The sequence below is a fragment of the Mobula birostris genome, chromosome 3, assembly GCF_030028105.1.
Source record: "Mobula birostris isolate sMobBir1 chromosome 3, sMobBir1.hap1, whole genome shotgun sequence".
Classification (NCBI taxonomy): domain Eukaryota; kingdom Metazoa; phylum Chordata; class Chondrichthyes; order Myliobatiformes; family Myliobatidae; genus Mobula; species Mobula birostris.
In genome coordinates this window covers 191,051,156-191,071,217 of record NC_092372.1, presented here as the reverse complement: position 1 = coordinate 191,071,217, position 20,062 = coordinate 191,051,156, and the positions used below count along the sequence as shown (strand labels likewise).

At 39.0% G+C, this 20,062-nt stretch overlaps 1 protein-coding gene across 11 annotated transcripts in view; it reads left to right on the top strand.

The window, feature by feature from the left end:
• Positions 1 to 20,062, top strand: part of odad2 (outer dynein arm docking complex subunit 2) — a 277,618-nt gene that overhangs the window by 131,028 nt on the left and 126,528 nt on the right. For all 11 annotated transcript variants that reach the window (XR_011885489.1, XR_011885488.1, XM_072253885.1 and 8 more), the window contains 3 exons: positions 3,898 to 4,044; positions 12,507 to 12,716; positions 17,346 to 17,582. Coding sequence is in view for 9 of the 11 variants with exons in the window: in XM_072253885.1 (XP_072109986.1) it covers positions 3,898 to 4,044; positions 12,507 to 12,716; positions 17,346 to 17,582 (594 nt within the window). In the remaining 2 variants the exon portion in view is untranslated. The remainder of the gene's footprint in view (positions 1 to 3,897; positions 4,045 to 12,506; positions 12,717 to 17,345; positions 17,583 to 20,062) is intronic.

Below are 20,062 nucleotides of genomic sequence, written 5' to 3'. Positions count from 1 at the left end.
CAGGATAATTATAAAGGCCAGGGAGCGGTGGTCACTGTCTCCCAGATGCTCACACACTGAGAGATCTGTGACCTGACCCGGTTCATTACCTAGTACTAGATCTAGTATGGCATTCCCCCTGGTCGGCCTGTCCACATACTGTGACAGCAATCCATCCTGGACACACTTAACAAATTCTGCCCCATCTAAACCCTTGGAAATAATCAGGTGCCAATCAATATTAGGGAAGTTAAAGTCACCCATGATAACAACCCTGTTATTTTTGCACCTTTCCAAAATCTGCCTCCCAATCTGCTCCTCTGTATCTCTGCTGCTACCAGGGGGCCTATAGAATACCCCCAATAGAGTAACTGCTCCCTCCTGTTCCTGACTTCCACCCATATTGACTCGAAAGTAATTAGGAATGTCTTATAAAATTTAGTTCCAAGTTCAAAGTATTTATTATCAAAGTATATATAAATTATACCACCTTGAGATTAATCTCCTTACAGGCGTAAAACAAGAAACCTGAAAAAAAATTTAAAAAGACTAAAAAACATCTAATGCATGGAGGAAGAGAAAATGCACCAATCAAAACAATAAAAGCAAGCAACAGCATTCAGAATGAAAGTGAGTCCATACACATGAAGTCAACAGCAGGCCCACAGCCTCAGTTTATCATACAGCGGAGCAAATCGTTGTGGAGCTTGCAGACACAAAGCTCAGGGAAGCCAGAGCAGCGAGCAGAACTGGCTCAAACCTTACCTCTGGTTCTGACACCCTGCCTTTCAATCCATCCAGCCTGGCATTTAAATCATCAAAACATCATGTTGTCCCTCGCACTAGGACCCAGGCCCTGTTGCATCATACACTCTGGGCCTGGACTTTGCAGACTCATTCTGGTGCATACGCAACCTTTCCAATTCGGCCTGGCTCTTAGATCAATCAGAACTTGCTCTTGATTGAGGTGGACAGGCTTCGAATCGCTTCCACTCCAACTTTTCTCCACTTTACGAGCCCTGACTTCGTCTTGACCTCACTTCAACCACTTCTCCTCGAATCAGCTTCGCCTTCGCCCATCTCTTCATTGTTTGTGGTGACCTTTTGCCACAATTTTCCATAGAAAAAGTGTTGTTAATGAAGTATTTAGTTGTATTTCTTGCTTTATGAACCACCAGTAAGTTGTCACCTGTCTTCTGTAGTGCCATCTTAAATTGGAAGACCCATGCCAGCAATTACAGATCCACAAGTAAATTACAACCATTGAATTGACTGTAATGGTAGAATGAGAGGTGAACAGGCCAAAAAGTTACTTATTTTGTTAGAATGTATTTTTGCTGCTTCTGCTGGTATGCTGCAGTTCAGGACAGTCTAGTTTTAAGCTGCCAGATGTGTTCCGAGTCAATTTTGTTTATTGTGAATATAATGCTGCACAACACTGCTTTATCAGGTAGTTACCAGTATATCCTTCCTCCTTTGGAAAGAGAGCCACCATCTCTTCCTTTTACTGACTGCTTCCAACCACAACGAACAGCAAGTGCTTTAATGGTTAAGTTTATATCAGAACCATTTACATCACTGTAGGAGTTTGATTTAATTGAGCAAATTGAGTAGTGCATTTATTGTCAAAATGGAAGAGGGTACATACAGGAAGTTGTGTTCCCTCATCATAAAGTTTTAAGAATGCCAACCCTCCTATTAACCACATGGGGCTAGTTAATATCAAAGGAAGATGTTACTACGTTTATCTTACAAGGTTGTATTCCCTGTAAGAAGTTTTCTTAGCTGCTTTGTATAGGAAATCATTTTGCAAGATGTTCTTAAGCCAGTGATCACCCATAATGGTGGCTAAATGGCAAAAACAAATACTGCAGAGGGATTCCTAGGGGACGAAGAGGTAGATGATTTTCCCAATAATTGAAAGCAAATTCACCATCTTCTAATAATGACAGTAAAGTTGTACGTTGACAAATCCTTCACAATCACTGGTAATGAAACAATTTATCAGTTGGTAAGTGGCAGTAAAAGATTTAGCATATTATTACCATACATATAACTGTTAATAGTTCTCTAAGCCATTAATATTTATTACATAGCTACAGATTCCCCTGCACTGCATTATGTGTTGTCAGGTTCCCTAGAGGCCTAGATGCTTCCAGTCATTGGTGAAAAAGCTTTAGTATGTAAGTGGAACAAGGCCACAAAAAGTTGGGCTGTTGGTCACAGTACATGAAATACAGAGGGTGACATACAGGCATAGCAAATAATAAAGAAGGCTAATGGAATGCTGGTCTTTATTGCAAGGGTTATAGAGTATTAAATTAAGAAAATTTTGATGAAAGTGATTTGATTAGAAATTTTAACACTGAATTTTCTGACCATATTCTGACCTTACACCTAACAGAGGACAGAATTCTAGACATCATAATACAATGTAGGAGTCGGCCATTTTTCAGATGAGTAATCTTAAAATTATTTTGTAATGTTCTGTGTCAATGATGGAATAACTATCATTCATGAATTTCTTTTAAAATTCTTTACAATGCAGAGAAATTTAGATAGACCTTACTTGCAAAACAGAAAACATTATACTTAAATCTGTACTTAATTAGACCATTAAATGTGTTTGTTCTTATGCCAGAAGATTTATTTTAAGTTAAAGTATTATATTTCAGAAGGTTCTTATGACCTTGCATGCTTTTTTCCTTATTTTGATACGGATTGAAAGCTTGAATACTTTTAAAAGATACCATTAGATGACACAAATAGAATTATTAAATAGAATACATATTTATTCCTGCTATAATCAAACATATTTGTCTGCCAGACTTATGTTTCAGAACACATGAATTAAATTTTGCGTGGATTCCTTTTAAAATCCTTGTATATTGATCTTTGTATATGTTTTTTAATATAGCAGAAAAAATAAGTTTTCAATTCTCTTTGATTTAAAGTTATTAATACTAAAGTTCAAAATTGACTTTATCCTCTTCCTTATATCTTTTGGTGCATTAGCAGGAAGCATATCTCATCCACATTTAAGTGCTGCTAAATATTGTTTCAATTTAATACTATAATGGGGACACATCTGTGTTTGAGTTGGCTGCAGGAAGACAGAAGATTTGCCTTTGAATTGGAATGCTTCAGTTCATCATTTTAATATAATTGATAACACTATGACTTTCAAACTACCTTCTTTGAATCCTTAGGGCTGTAAATGGGTACTGGTAAAATCCAATATTGCCTGCTTGCCATTAAGCAACTCTTTATTCTGAGCTTGTTTATTCTAAATCCCTACTGATATTGATATTAAATTTATTTTATTATGCTCTAATCAATTCATAATAATATTATCATTTAGGATAAGAACAATTCTGGAGAACTCCTGGTTGGTTATTTGATTCAGAATGAGTCGAAGAGCTTTCAGTTTATTAATTCATTATTTTGCTTAATAATTTGTATTTAGTAAAGACAGAGTATTTGACATTTCAGTGCTAGTGTACCAAATAAGTGTGGTAGTCCATTCCACTTTCAACCTCCAATACATTCTTACTCCATTCAGAGAAAATTAGGTGGGGAGAGAAATTCAGTGCCAGGTTGCATGAAAGATGTTAGAGAATGTCCAACCATAGAGGCTTACAGAGGCATGAGATTCAGTATCAAATGCATTGAGGTTTACACATTTCTACAGAAAGAGCCTGTGTTCAGCTTAACTGCTTTGAAGAAACAAGCTAATAGAAAGTTAAAGCATACTGAAAGTTTTATTCTTCTTGAAATATTGGTCCAAGTATATCAAAGATACCTTTTTGCATATTGTTTTGTGTTTTTTTAATTTGTTTGAGCCCCAAATTTAACATAGCAAGTTTTTTGTTGTTGTTTTCTCTAATTTTGCCTCACTTTACTTAAATGTAATTTCAGGGCGGCAACCAAACAGCTACTGTTATTGCCTTGTGCTCAATGAAGGACTTTAACTTATCTAGTGAAACATGCCAGTCGGCCATTCGAGATGTGGGTGGTCTTGAAGTTCTAATTAACTTGCTTGATACAGACGACATCAAATGCAAGGTAATTCAGATTGCCATCTATATTGTTGTGATATAATTTTTAGACATAAGTATGTTTGCTTTTCTCTGTTCAAGTGGTTTTTATTGTCACATGTACTGAGTTCAGTAAAAAACTTTGTTTTGCATGCCATCCACTTCATCGTGTCGGTATATTGAGGAATGACAGGGGAAAAGTAATAACAGAGTGCAGAATAAAATGTCAACGATTAGAGGTAAAGTGCAAATGCAGGCAGCCAATAAGGTGCAAGGCCATGACAAGATGGATAGTGATGTCAAGAGTTCATCTTATCATACAAGAGTACCATTCAGTAGTCTTACAACATTGGGAATAAAACCTGCTCTTGAGCCTGGTGGTATATGCTTTCAGGCTACATACACAAAATGCTGGAAGAACTCAGCAGGCCACGCAGCATCTATAGAAAAGAGTACAGTCGACATTTCAGGCCGAGACTCTTTGGCAGTCCTGTCGAAGAGTCTCACCTGAAATATCAACTATACTCTTTTCTATTGATTCTGCCTGGCCTGCTGTGTTCCTCTAACATTTTGTGTGTGTTGCTTGGATTTCTAGCAGATGTGTTGCAGATTTTCTCTTGTTTGTGCTTTCAGGCTTTTGTTTCTTCTGCCTGATGGGAGGGAGGAAGAAGTGAGAATGATGAGTTGATGCAGTCTTTGATTATGTTGGGCACGTAGCCAAGTGGTTAGGGCATTCGTCTAGTTATCTCAAGGTCGCTAGTTCGAGCCTCAGCTGTGGCAGCATGTTTGTGCCCTCGAGCAAGGCACTTAATCACACATTGCTCGAGTCTGTGTGAGGAGCAGCACCCCACACAGACTTCCAATCTGTGCCTTGTAAGGCATGAAAATGCCCGACGCAGGCCTCTCATGGACTGAGTCGACGTTCCCTCCCTCCCTTGATTATGTTGGCTGCTTCACTGAGGCAATTAAGTGTGTACAAGGTCCGTGGAGTAGAGGCTGATTTCCATGATCTCTGGTAGACCATTGGCCATACCAAGCCTTGGTGCATCAGGATAGGGAGCTTTCTGTGGTGCATCTATAAAAATTGGTGAGCTTTCTTGACTGTGGCATCTATGTGGCTGGTTGAAACTCTGAACCCCCTCCACCTCAGCACTGTTGATGTAAGCAGGAGTTACCCTTCCTGAAATCAATGACCAGCCCCCCTTATTTTGTTGACACTGAGGAAAAATTGTTTTAGGCTTTTTATTTATCTTCTTCCTGTACTCTGACACAATATTATTTAAAATTTGACCCACTAAACTGGTACAGGTTTGTGAATGTATTATAGCAAAATCTGACTTCAGTGTCTTGAGTGTAAAAGGGAATAAAATAGAGGACTGAGGGCGCGGCCTTGTAAGGCAGAACCGTGGCAGAGGTGTTGCTGTCTATCAGGAGATATCAGGAAAGTAAGAAGTTATTTGACTCTGTTATGAACCCATAGGTTTCGTTTACTGTGGACTGTCACTTTAAAATAGTGCTTCAGTGAGGCAGGACTATGATGTTGTTCACTGACTGATTCGCAGCTTGTTAACCTTTGAAACAAGGACAGCGACAGTCAAAGTCAGAAGAGAGAGGGAGGAGGGAGTGAACCTGGAAAAGGGTAGCAGCTCCAGCTTGTCGAAGCTGGGGTTTTGGAACTCTGATATAACCACAAGGGTTGGTTGATCATCGATCCAGTGCCCATCGAATGTGTGCTGTCACTTCATATAATCCATAGGAGTGGATTAAGGAATGTCCTGCGGTATCACTCGAAGTTAACCCTTGCCTGGGTATGTTATGTGGTAACCCCTTTGAAGATGACATCCCTGTGACATGTCACTCTGGTGGTATGTGGATTTGGAATGGCTCAATGGAGGATCCTTGACAACTCATACTAATTAATTACCATCGTGGGACCTGTGGAATTCGACGTAATTGCCTTCTGTCTATGTTTCACCCTAGATTACAAATATCTCTTTTCCATCATTCCTTCTCTGGATGAACTGAACTTTCCTACTTTACCATCTCAAGACTCTTAAGTTTTGTTTCCCCAAGCTTAACTTAGTTTGGGAGTTATATTACAAACATATATACACATAACACTGTTAACATTTGTTTATCTTGGTTAAGTTACGCTGTTATAAGTAGATACTAATAAAGACAGTGGTTTTAACATCAAAACCCCACTCCAGTATGAACTCTATTGCTGCTGGTTTGTTTCTAAAATGTTACAGTTTGTAACAAAATTGGGGGCTTGTCCAAGATATGAACAAATTTGGGGGCTTATTGATTGATTAATTATCGATTTGATTGAGGAAATCCCTTTTGATATATTTGTGCGTGGAAATCAGCAGCAATGGATATTGATAAATTTCTGTAAGCGCCAACCCCTGTGGCAATAGAAAAAGCCAGAAAGGATGAATGGCTGACTATTGCTAATAGGCTGAACCTTAAGGAGGTAAAGGGGGCTATGAGAAAGCCAGAAATTCAGAGGAAAATAGTTGAGTACTATATATCTATGAAGGTGTTGATGAGGAGGTGTTAAAGTGGTTTCCTATGAGTAAAGAGGAGATCCAGTTATGGCTGGAACTATTGAAGTTTGATATGTTTAAAGTAGAGACTGAGGAAAAAGAAAGACAGAGGCAGTATGATGCCAGCGAAGCAGACAGACAGAGGTGGTTTGCAGCTGAAGAGGCAGACAAACAAAGGGAAGAAGCAGAAAAACAGAGGTGGTTTGTATTGGATAAGTTAAAGCTCGAGAAAGAAGCTGCTGCCTCTGAGGAGTTGGTTGTACCATTTATTGCCAGCCAGGAAGTTAAACTGGTTCCTCCATTTGATGAGACTGAGGTTGATAAATACTTCCAGAATTTTGAAAACGTGGCTCAAAGTCAAAAGTGGTCAGAAGGAAGCTGGTCTCTCTTGTTACAGAGTGTATTTAGGGGTAAGGCTCAACAAGCTTACTCTGCTTTATCAATTAGAGAGGCAGCTGATTATGACATTGTGAAACGGGCCATACTCAATGCCTATGAATTGGTTCCAGAAGCCTATAGGCAAAGGTTTAGACATTTGAGGAAACCTGGGAACCAGATTGCTCTGGAATTTGCTTATGACAGGTTTGTGTGTTTTGACCACTAGTGCACATCTAAAAATGTGAATAGTGATTTTGACTGCTTGAAAGAGTTGGTTTTAATTGAAGAATTTAAAAGGTGCGTCCCTGATGACATAAAGACATATCTAGATGAAAAGGACCCTGCCACTTTGCAGGAGTCTGCTAAGTTTGCAGATGAGTAGGCTTTAACCCACAAGGTTAAGTTTACCCTGAGTAAGAGCTTCCAAGAGAGCAGCAGGGATAACCAGGGTAAACCAGAACTTAAATCTGGGACTAGTGACAAAAGTAAGGATGAAGGGAAGCAAGTGAAGGAGAAATATTCTGGTTTTACTTGTTACTATTGTAAGAAAGCTGGTCACGTTATTGTTGGTCATGTTAATTGTTCCGTCCTGAAGAAGAAAAAGGAAAAGGAGGCAGTCCCAAATGCTTGTATTCAGCGTTGTGAAGCACTTATAAATCCACAAGGGTCTGCACATTCTGATGAGGCTCAGTTAAAGACTGAGAGATCTAGCCGAGTTAAAAAAGGATTCGATCATTTTATGTTGGATGGGTTTGTGTCAGTGAATGAAGGGACAACCCCGGTACCAGTGAAAATTCTTCGAGATACTGGGGCTTCTCAGTCACTTACCTTAGACGGTGTTCTAAAGTTTGGTGATGAGACTGACATTGGTGAGGTAAATCTTATTAAAGGCATTGGGGGCAGCATGGTTTCTGTGCCATTGCATGAGGTAACTTTACAGTCAGGGTTGGTTTCGGGATCTGTTAAGGTAGGGCTATGCTCCAGTTTACCAGTGGAAGATGCTACTCTGCTGTTAGGGAATGACCTGGCAGACGGTAAAGTTGTTCCTGCAGTGCAGTTGACAACTAAGCCAACCACTGATGACCCACAGATAGATTCTAACATTAATCCTTCCTGCACAGTAACTCGAAGTATGGCTAAGAACAAGTTGAGTCTTTATTCTTTGGAGCGTAGAAGGTTGAGGGGGGACTTGATAGAGGTATTTAAAATTATGAGGGGGATAGATAGATTTGACGTGCATAGGCTTTTTCCACTGAGAGTGGGGGAGATTCAAACAAGAGGACATGAGTTGAGAGTTAAAGGACAAAAGTTTAGGGGTAACATGAGGGGAACTTCTTTACTCAGAGAGTGGTGGCTGTGTGGAACAAGCTTCCAGCAGAAGTGGTTGAGGCAGGTTTGATGTTGTCATTTAAAGTTAAATTGGACAGCTATATGGACAGGAAAGGAATGGAGGGTTATGGGCTGAGTGCAGGTCGATGGGACTAGGTGAGAGTAAGTGTTCAGCATGGACTAGAAGGGCCAAGCTGGCCTATGTAATTGTTATATGGTTATAAGATGTCAGTCAATGCAGATAGTTCTGTGCAGCATGATTCTGCTACCCATGATAGCCAAAATCAGGATTCAGGTGGTGATGACTTATCAGGGACTTTTCTGCCCTCGTTGTTTCAACAGGACTCAGGTAGTAAATTTGATGAGAAAGATTTATCCTTGTTCAGGAAGAAGTTTATAGCTGAACAGAACCGAGACCCTGAGATTGAAGCTTTAAAAGAAACAGCTCTCTCAGATGATGAGATTAACAAAGTGCCAGTAGGGTATTATATCAAGGATGGAGTGTTAATGAGGAGGTGGAGACCACCTGCTATACCTGCGAGTGAGGAATGGGCAATTGTTCACCAAGTGGTGGTTCCTAAAGCTTATAGGAACGAGATCTTAACTTTGGCCCACAGTATGCCCTTAGGTGGCCGTCTTGGTGTGAATAAAACTGTAAACACATATATACACATAACACTGTTAACATTTGTTTATCTTGGTTAAGTTATGATATCATAAGTAGATACTAATAATGATAGTGGTTTTAACATCAAAACCAGACTCCAGTATGAACTCTATTGCTGCTGGTTTGTTTCTAAAATGTTACAGTTCGTAACAACTCGCACTTAGTAGAATTGGTTGCTGATCTGGGAAAGATTTCTTAGCTAACTTTAAAATGCAGAATTGATAGAGTGTATATTGGGAGAATAGACTTAGACTTCCTGTAGCAGCAAAGAGCTCTGGTATAACTTAAGACAAAGGGAGTTTCAAGGGAAAACTTGGCAATGCTTAGAATTATAACTTGTATGAAAAAGGAGGAATGTGGTTGTTGAAAGTCTATCATCCAAGGTTTCAGTGTAGGAGTTCTGTAAGAGTATGTTCTAAGCCCAGTGGTCTTCAGCTTATTCATCAAGGACTTTCCTTCCATCATAATGTCAGAAGTGGAGATTTTTACTGATGTTTGTACAGTATTCATTTCTATTCGTAATTCTCCATAAAACAAACCAGCAAATATCTGCATGAAACCAGATGTGCACACTATTCAGGAAAATGGTGATAAATGGCAATTTATATTCACACCTTAGAAGTGAACATCTTCATAAGGATAAATTCTAACAATGTGCTCTTAACATCTGGTGGTGGTGAAAACCTGTCGGGAGGGTGCAATCTATACAGTGCAGGACTGCTTTGACAATACTAACTGAGAATGTCCAGGGAGGCTGCGACCTATGGCAACTATGTCAAGATTGAGGAGCGTGTGGATTCTGTGACCAGCTACATAGAGGAGTATACGAAAGATGTTACCATCATGAAACACATCTGAGTGAGGGCAAATCAGAAGCATGGCTTACCGCAGAGATCTGTGAATGCTGAGAGATTGTGGTGCTGCTTTTAGATTGGGAGATACAACAGATCTATGAGAAGCAAGAATTGTGCTTTCCCATTCCATCAGGAAAGTGAAATGGGAGCATTCTCGGAGAATTTACAGCCACTTCAGTGATACCAGAGACACAAGATATGTGTGACAGGGAATTCAGAGAATTACAGTCTACAAGTCTACCCTGTGCAGCAGTGACCAGGATGCTTCATTCCCTGAGAGCCTGAATGCCTTCTACGCCTGGTTTGATGAACAGAACAAAGGGCGGGTGAGGAAGGCAACGCCCCCTGCCCCTTGCCCCCCCCCCCCGGGGAGCAAACACTCCTGGCTGGAGTTGAGGTGAAGAAGACCCTGGCCAGATGCAAACCACACAAATCTGTGATACACTATGATACAGTATACTAGGTCAGGTTCCGCAAGACTGCAGCCCAGCTGACGGAGATGCTGACAGATATATTTGACATTTCTCTGGAACAATCTATTGTCCCCTTGCTTTTCAAGGCAGCAACTATCATTCCATTGCCAAAGAAGGCAACAGTAAGCTTCCTAACTGACTATCATCTGGTGGCATTAACATCAACCATTATGAAATGCTTTGAGCCACTGGTCATGGTGCACATTAAAGCCTTTCTTCCGGTTACACTGACCGTTTCCAGTTCGCTAGACACTCAAATCGATCCACTGATGGTGCAATAGACTCTGACCTCCACTCTGTCCTGTCCCACCGAGAAATTGGCGAGATGAGACAATGACGAGATGGAGTATAGAGGGGAAGTGAAGTGGCTGGTGGATTGGTGTGAGAAGAACAACCTAAGCCGTGAACATGGAGAAGACAAAGGAAATTATTGTGGACTTAGGAAACTGCAAACAATCCATCCCCCTCTGCGAATACATGGCTCCTCCATAGAGAGAGAACTAAGTGCACCAAATTAATATCACCTCCCTGAACAAGTAGGCACAGCAGTGTCTCTACTTTCTAAGATTGAGGCAAGCAAAGCTCCCACCCCTCATCTTAACTGTGTTTTACAGGAACACCATTGAGAGTGTTCTGACAAGCTGCATCTCCACTTGGTATGAGAGCAGCTGAGCATCAGACTAAAAGTCCCTAGAAAGGACTGTGAGAACAGCTGAGAGGATTGTAGCGGTCTCTCACCATCCATCGGGGGCATTTATCAGGAGCGCTATATACGCAGGGCCCTTAGTATTATTAAGGATCCCACCCATCCATCCAACACCCTCTTTGATTTTCTGCAATCAGGCTGGAGATTATGATACATAAAAACAAGAACGGCCAGGATGAGAAACAATTTCTTCCCCCAGGCCATTATGCTTCTGAACTCCTGGACACAACATATTCGAAGTGTCTCTGGCTTATCTACTCCATACTTTGCAATATTCAATATTGATACACTTTAGTTTGTTATTTATGTGTGATTCATCTGTAGATTTTATCCTTACCTTCATAAGTTATGGAGTGTTATGCGTACTACTGTGCTTTACACCCCGCTTCGAAGAAATGTTGACTCGTTTCTATATACTGTTTATTATATGGTTATATATGTTATATACATTTATATAGTTAAATGGCAATAAACTTCACTTGAGAATTGACTATCCAGGATTGATTTACCCACTTGATTGATACCCCATCTATAATTTTAAACATTCTCTCATCACCAGCACACACTGAGTGCATATATACTATCGACAAAATGCTTTTAGTCACTCACCTAGGCTACTCCTAGAGTATTTCTTGATAACATGGGATATGCATGGAAGCACCTACACTTGTAGGCCCCTTCATCTTGTGTGCCGTTCCTGATTTGTATAACCAATCCTACATCATCATTGGGTCAAAATTCAGGAGCTCCCTTTTTCAAGAACATTGTGGGGGTATCATCAGCAGAAGTGTTGCATAATTTCAAGAAGGCAGTTCACTTCTTCACCACAAGGGTAAATAGTGATGGGCAATAGAGGCCTTGAGAGTGGTACATGAGAGAATAAAATTTATGAATGAAAAAGGGATAAACAGAGGGCTCAAATAAGCTGGATATGGTTCTGGAGGAGTTGCAGTGTTCAGTTCACGGGCTATTAATAGCGGATGAGATCAATGGCTGATATTTTGCTGCAGCATTAAGATGGGAGATCCACCTCTGGATTCCTATGCCAGCTAGGTCTGGCTAGAATTGGAGTTCTTATCATTTGCCCGCTAATTTATAAATGGAGGTTTAGAGGAGTAAGTTTTATTTATTTTTAATGTTTTTCACCATTTCTTAATAATGTTAATTTCTTTTTATGACTTTTATTTTAATATGTTTGAACTTTTTTCAGTTATTTACAACAATTTTGACTGATTTTAAAAGTCTTTAAATATAGTAATGAGAACATTCCGTGTTGACACTATATTGCCTCAGAATTAGCACCTCCAGCCTTTTTGCATCTGACCATATGAATGTGGAGGAAGAGGTTGGGAGGCGGTGAAGAGAATTCAGCTCAATTCAACCAATATGTTCCAGACGGAACACACTCACTGTTGTACATGAATGATGTTTCCAATCAAAATAATGAAGAAAACATGACAAGCTAATAATTTCAACGTTCTTGATCTATTGTTTGCTTCAGTTCATAGAAATTAAAGCTAACATTTGTATATAGGTTGGTTCTTTAAAGATTTTGAAAGAAATTAGTAAAAATCCACAAATCCGGCGATGCTTGGCAGAACTTAGGGGTTTACAGACTATGGTGAAAATCTTGGACTCCTCCAATAAAGATCTCAAATGTTTGGCTGCTGAAACTATTGCCAATATAGCCAAGTTCAAAAAAGCAAGACAGACTGTCAGACTTCATGGTGGAATTCAACGTCTGGTAAGTAATCATTTTATCATAAATTAATACAGTACCTTGTAAAAGTATTCAACCCCCAACCTTTTGTTCACATAAATGAGTATTGAAACCAGGAATTTTGATCAATTTAACAGAGAATTTTTATTTGTGAATCACATGTTCCTTTTTTCACAGTAGAGCCCAAAAACCAAGGAAAATTGTAAATCATGAAAAACTAAAAATTCAAAATGTTAGCAGTTCAGAAATATTCACCTCCTTTTGCTCAGTACTTAATTGAACCATCTCTCACAGTTATTACAACCACTAGGCTTTTTGGATAAGTCTTTATTAGCTTTGCACAATGTGATGGAGCAGAATTTGCCCATTCCTCATTGCAAAATTGCTCATGTTGTGGCAGGTTTGTTGGGGAGTGGCAGTGTGCAGCAATCTTGAGGTCTTCCAGAGATGCTTAATTGGGTTAGGGTCAGGACTCTGACTGGTCCACTCAAGGATATCAATTTTCTTTTATTTGAAGCCACTCCATGGTTGATCTGGCATGGTGCTTTGGCCCGTTGTCCTACTGAAAGACAAACTTCTTCCTCAGTTTAATCTTTCTGGCAGGGGCTGGCAGGATTTTATCCAGGATCTCTCTGTATTTAGCAGCATTCATCTTCCCATCAATCCTGACCAGATTTCCAGTCCCTGCTGCTGAAAAGCTTCATAGCATGATGCTACCTCCACCATACTTTACAGTAGGGATTATTTTACCTGGCTGACGCACAGTATTAGATTTACACCACTCATATCACTTAGTGTTGAGGCCAAGAAGTTCCACCTTAGTCTCATTCAACCATGAGACTTTCCTCCACATCATTATCTTCTGAGTGACACATTGTCTTTATGGGCAAAGATATGTTTTTTTTTTAGCCAGGATTTCTTCCCTTCCACTCTTCCATAAATATCCTTTTTGTGCAAGGCTTTAAAGATTGTGGAGCAATGAACTTCATCTCCACTGATTTCTGCAGTTTACTCAGACTGACTCTTGGCATTACAGTAGCCTCACTTACAAGTGCCATTCTTCTCCAGTAACTATGTTTAGAAGGACGGCCTGACCTAAGCAGTGTGGCTGTGGTTTCATATTTTTTCACATTTTCGTGATGGATTGCACTTAGCTCTGAGGCACGCTCAGTGCCTTTGAGGTGTTCTTGTACCCTTCCCCAGATATGTGCTTCTCTATTGTCATTTCCCTGATTTTCCTCTTTTGTCTTCATTTTTGTTGGTCTGTTGAAAATCTACTATACTTTTAGACCCTACAGAGATGGGGGTGGTCATTCTTATAAATTCGTTGAAAGCAGGTGATCCTCCCATCTTCAACATCAACAAATTGGGTTAGTTGGTGAGGTAATATGCAGTATTGCACCTGAGGAAAGTTAGCATATTAATTAGAAAGGGGATGAATATTTTCTCAGCTGCAAAATTTTGGTTTATAAATTTTAGTAAATTGTTGGCAGGTTTTGGAATTTTTCTTTTGATTTGACATGATACACAATGTTTTGTAGATTAGCTCAAAAATGCTACATAAATTTAGAAAATGAGACAGTAAAATGTGAAAATATTTGTGGAACTGAATACTTTTTCAAGGCACTGTACACTTTACCCAGAACTACTTGGTCTGTATCAACAATGTTTCTGCTGACAAGAGTTTCTGATGCAAAAAAAAAACAAAAATATACAAGATAAATAGTTCGACTACCTTGCATTACACATTTACATGTTGGGTTAAATGATTCTGTGCAGAGCAGGTAATTAAAGTGAAGTATTATAACTATGGAATAGATTACTATGTACAAATGAATTTGGAGAAGCAATGAAAACGTAAGAATTCCTGGAATTTGAGAGAATTTTTGGAAGTGAGGAGGGAAGTGAAGAAGTAATGGAAATGCAGAGCTCTGCACAGAGACTACTAGACCTGGAATTCAGAAGAATAGGAGGGATCACATAGAAACCTATCAAATTTTAACAGGAAATAGACTAAATGCAGGCAGGAAGTACCTAATTGCTGGGGAGTCCAGAATCAGGTTACAGCCTCAGGAAATGATATGAGATCAATAGATGTTTCTTCATCCAAAGGGTGATGAACCTGTGGAATTCTCTTACACAATGGAGACAAGTTATTAAATATTTTCAAATTTGTGTAGATATACTTTTTAAATCTTAAGCGTTCAAGGGAAAAGAGTTAAAGAGCGAATTATCTAAATTGGCTCCTATTTCCTACATTTTCTATAGTCTTCGGCAAACACTGTAAATTTCAGCATATTTAACAATCACCTTTAATTTTTTTACATTTTAAAAAGTATAGGCCCTGTCTTCCTGTAGAGCGAATCAATTCTTATAATGTGCATTGACAAAGAGCTTATTAATTATTAAGGGCCCATTAAGTAAGAAAGTGATTTAGTCCAATCCAGAACTATGGACTTAAGTGTAAATAATGCAAAGCACAAATATGTGAAAAGTGATTTGGCTATGATAGATAAGGAAACTACATTGAGAAGTAGGACAACTGAGAAATAGAGGTGAACATTTGAAGAAATAATACTTTGAATATAACAACTATATACTGCATATTATTGAATCATAAAATCCCTACCGATAGCCAAACCTAGTCTAATAAGCAAAGTTAAACATAACTTTAGATCAAGGAAAAGATGTACAATATTGCCAAAATAAGCAGTAAGCCTGATTTGGGAAAAAGTGGTTTCAAAGCTGCTGTACTTGAATGTGATTCACACCGGTATTCATTTTGGGTTCCAACAAAAGTAGTCTGCTCCAGGCCTCATCATAGTTTTGATTCAGTCATGGGGTAATAGCTGGATGTGGGAGAAGAATTAGGAATGTCTCTGGCCTTTATATCAACTCACTATTTGACACTTTTGGACCAAACAATCTTTGAAAAGCTGAAGATTATTAGAATCAAAATGAAAAACATTTGTGGTGGCAGCTGTTTTTGATACTCAGAAAGGTGGAGCTGGCTAAGAAGAACAATAATCACCACACTTAGGGTAGTATTCTCCACCTAATTGACCTTGGCTATATCAGTGACATTATCTCCATCACAAGATCTGAGTGAAGATGTTTGTTGATAATCTCACTGTGCTGTATTCTATTATCAACTCCTCCTATCATCCAGCAATCTAGAACCAGACTTGGGTTGATATCCAGACTTGGCAGATAACATTTATGTCAGATTCACATGAGGTTATGACCACTTTTCCTTGACTTCAATAGTATCTTCAAGCTTACAGTAAGCATCTTGTAGATTATCAATAACTAAAATGCCTACATGCCCATATAAATGTTAACCACAAGTGCAAGTCCATAGCAATTAATACACTCTTGCTAACAGCGTCCATGTCCTGATATCTTTTTTGAATGTCTTGAGATTCCAAGCCCATAGGCACAACCTTTGAGGTGGGGGAAAGGAAAGTATCACAGTTACATTATTTTAGATTCCTCTTAGATCTTCAGGTTGCTTTATGATTTTTTTAAATTTTCTATTTTAACTTCTTCAATATCAGTATCTGAATCTGGTTTAATATCACCGGCATAAGTTGTGAAATTTGTTTACTTTGCAGTTGCAGTACAATGCAATACAGTGATAATTATTTTTAAAATCTGAATTACAAACGTTTGTACACTAAGTATATAACTATATGTATATTAAAATTGTCAAGTTAAAATCAGTAGTGCAAGAAACAGAAATAAATTTTAAAAAGTAATGAAGTACTGTTCATGGGTTTAATGTCCATTTAGAAATCAATAGCTGTTCCTGAATTGTTAAGTGTGCTTCCTTCTTGATGCTAACAATGAGAAGAGAGCATGTCCTGGGTGGTGGGAGTCCTCAATGATGGATGCTACTTTCCTGAGGCACTGCTCCTTGAAGATGTCTTGGATAGTACAGAGGCTAGTGCCCATTATGGAGTTCACTAATTCTAGAACTTTCTGCAACTTCCTTTGATCCTGTCCAGAAGTCCCCCCTCCCATACCAGACAGTGAGGTAGATAGTCAGAATGTTCTCCACTGTGCATCTGTAGAAGTTTTCGAGTGTTTTAGGTGACAAACCAAATCTCCTCAAATTCCTAACGAAATATAGCTGCTGCCTTGCCTTATTTATAGCTGTATCGATATGTTGCAACCAAGTTAGGTCTCAGAGATAATAACAATATTTGAGCAACACACATCAAAGTTGCTGGTGAATGCAGCAGGCCAGGCAGCATCTCTAGGAAGAGGTACAGTCAACGTTTTGGGCCGAGACCCTTCATCAGGACTAACTGAAAGAAGAGCTAGTAAGAGATTTGAAAGTGGGAGGGGGAGGGGGAGATCCAAAATGATAGCAGAAGACAGGAGGGGGAGGGATGGAGCCAAGAGCTGGACAGTTGATTGGCAGAAGGGATATGAGAGAATCATGGGACAGGAGGCCTAGGGAGCTTCCTTGATGGTAAACATTACTCATAAAACTTTGAAACATATGTTAATGCCAGTAGCATAGATGTGCTTAAATGTTAATTGCCTCCTCAATTCTGAGGCTATTAGGGATGGACATATATACAAATGCCAACAATTCTACTGTTCCCACATCCTGAAAGTAACTTAGAAAAATCTTCTATATTTCAGGTTGGTCTTTTGAAATGTGATCCAATCCTTTCATCTAATCTAACTGCAGAGCAAAAGAAAGTTATTGAAGTTGCACGTTGTGGTGCTCTTGCACTTTGGAGCTGCAGTAAAAGTAAAAAAAATAAGGAAGAAATCCGTAGATCGGGTGGTATTCCTCTGCTGGGTCACCTGTTGAAGTCTCCTCATGAAAACATGCTTATTCCAGTTGTCGGCACATTACAAGAATGTGCTTCAGAGGTAATAGTGTCAATGTGATATTACAATTTCTAAAAATGCGCATGTTTGACATTTTATTTCCATGTTTTGTTGCCATAGATCCAAAGAAAACAATTAATTCTCCCCTTATAGAAAATCAGATGTAAAAATTAAAAATAATGTTGTTGCTTATGTAGGAAAGATAATCAGGACACTATAGTTGTATCATCAGAAGCCTTTTCAGAGTTAGTTTTGGTTCCAAATTGTCTCTGATGCTTGCTTGCATATTTGTGGTGCAAATTACGTGAGACTCAATATTAGTGAGGGCATTATTATGCAGACATTTCATGCCTATCAAAGGAATCGAGGTAATGGACTGGTTAGCATCCAACACAGATTTTATGTTTATTGCTGTCAGTTTTGAACTCAGTGTCCCAACTGATATCTTCTCTCAATGATGCAGACTGAACATTGAAAAGCAGGAAGAAGTCCAATGGCACAAAACCTTATTTAAAGAGATGGTCAATTGGTTTCAGTTTATTTGCTGATTAACTTCCATTGACTTATGCTACTGTTGGATGGTTTATAAAGTTCTGTATATTTACTTACTTTAAAGTTCAAAGTTCAAGGTATAACTTCAAAGTTTGAAGTAAAATTTATTATCAGAGTACATAAATATCACCACATACGACCCTGGGATTTTTTTTCCTGTGGGTATACTTAGCAAATTTATAAAACAGTAACTGTAAACAGGATCAATGAACAACTGTGCAAATGTAAATATAAATAAATAGTAATAAATAATGAGAGCATGAAATAACAAGATGAAGAGTCCTTAAAGTGAAACCATTGGTTGTGGGAACACCAGAAATAGAATGAATAGTTATCCCCTTTGTTCAAGAGCCTGATGGTTGAGGGGTAGTAACTGTTCTTGAACTCGGTGTTGTGAGTCCTGAGGCACTGTACTTTCCACGTGATGGCAGCAGCAAGAAAGGAGCATAGCCTGGGTGGTGGGGATCTTTGATGATGGATTCTGCTTTACTATGACAATGATTCGTGTAGATATGCTCAATAGTTAGGAGGGCTTTACCTGTGATGTACTGGGCTGAATACACTACCTTTTGTAGGATTTTCCATTCAAAGGTATTAGTGTTCTCATACCAGGCCATAATGCAGCCAGTCAGCACATTTTCTACCACACATCTATAAAGTTTGACAGGGTTTTGATAACATGCCGAATCTCTACAGGCTCCTGAGGAAGTAGAGGTGCTGTTGTGCTTTCTTTGCAATTATATTTATATGATGGGTCCTGGAAATGATTTGGGAGATGTTGAAAAAAATTGTCCTAATTTCAAACTTTTAGGTGTGCCATAGTAGGCTCAGTGCAGCAAGACTGGGAAAACGAGCAGAAAGTCTGCAAAGCACAACAAACTGCTGGTAGAGGTAGGAAGAACAGGATGGCTATTGCTATTAAATGTTCAATTTTTCTCATTGAGACCCATTATGTTATGGGCATAACTAATTCAAGTAATCATGGGGAAGATCACCATGTCTCCCAGGTTGTTAGTTGCTGAGCTTTGTCCATTATTTTCCAATCCACCATAGCTGCAGGAGTGATGCCAGAGGATTGGCAAATTGTGAATAATTTACAGATGCTTGATCAAGGCCTAATTATATACTTTTTGCAATATAGCCTTTACAACTTTTCGTTAAGATTAAGGTGCATGGGATCCATGATGAATTGGCTGTTTGAATTCAGAACTGGCTTGCCCATTGAAGATAGTGTGGTGGTTGAAGAAACTTATTCTAGCTCGAGGTCCGTGATTAGTGCTGTTCCACAAAGATCTGTATTGAGACCTCTCCTGCTTCTGATGCATATAAATAACCTGGATGACAATGTAGGTGGATGGGTTAGTAAGTTTGCAGATGATACGAAGAGACGTGGTGTTGTGGATAGCTTAGATGACTCACAAAGAATACAAAGGAATATAGATCAATTGCAGATATGGGCAGGTTTCAATGTTCAAAGTTCAAAGTAAATTTATTATCAAAGTACATATATCTCACCACATACAATCCTGAGATTTATTTTCTTGTGTGCAGACTCAATAAATTTATGATAGAATATTATTCATTATAGAATCAATGAAAGACTGCACCAGCTTGGGCATTCAACCAGTTTGCAAAAGACAACGAACTGTGAAATACAATAAGAAATAGATAACAATAATAAATGAATAAGCAATAAGTATTGAGAACATGAGATGAAGAGTCCTTAAAAGTAAGTCCGTAGGTTGTGGGAATGTTTCAGTGTTGGTGTGAAGTTATCTCCTCTGGCTCAAGAGCCTAACTGTTGAGAGGTAATTGTTTCGGAATCTGTGGTGTGAGTCCTGAGGCTCTGTACTTTTTTTTGATGGCAGCAGTGTCCTGCGTGGCGAGCCTTGATGATGGAGGCTGCTTTCCTGCCACAACACTTTGTGTCGATGTGCTCAATAGTGGAGAGGGTTTTACCCATGATAGAC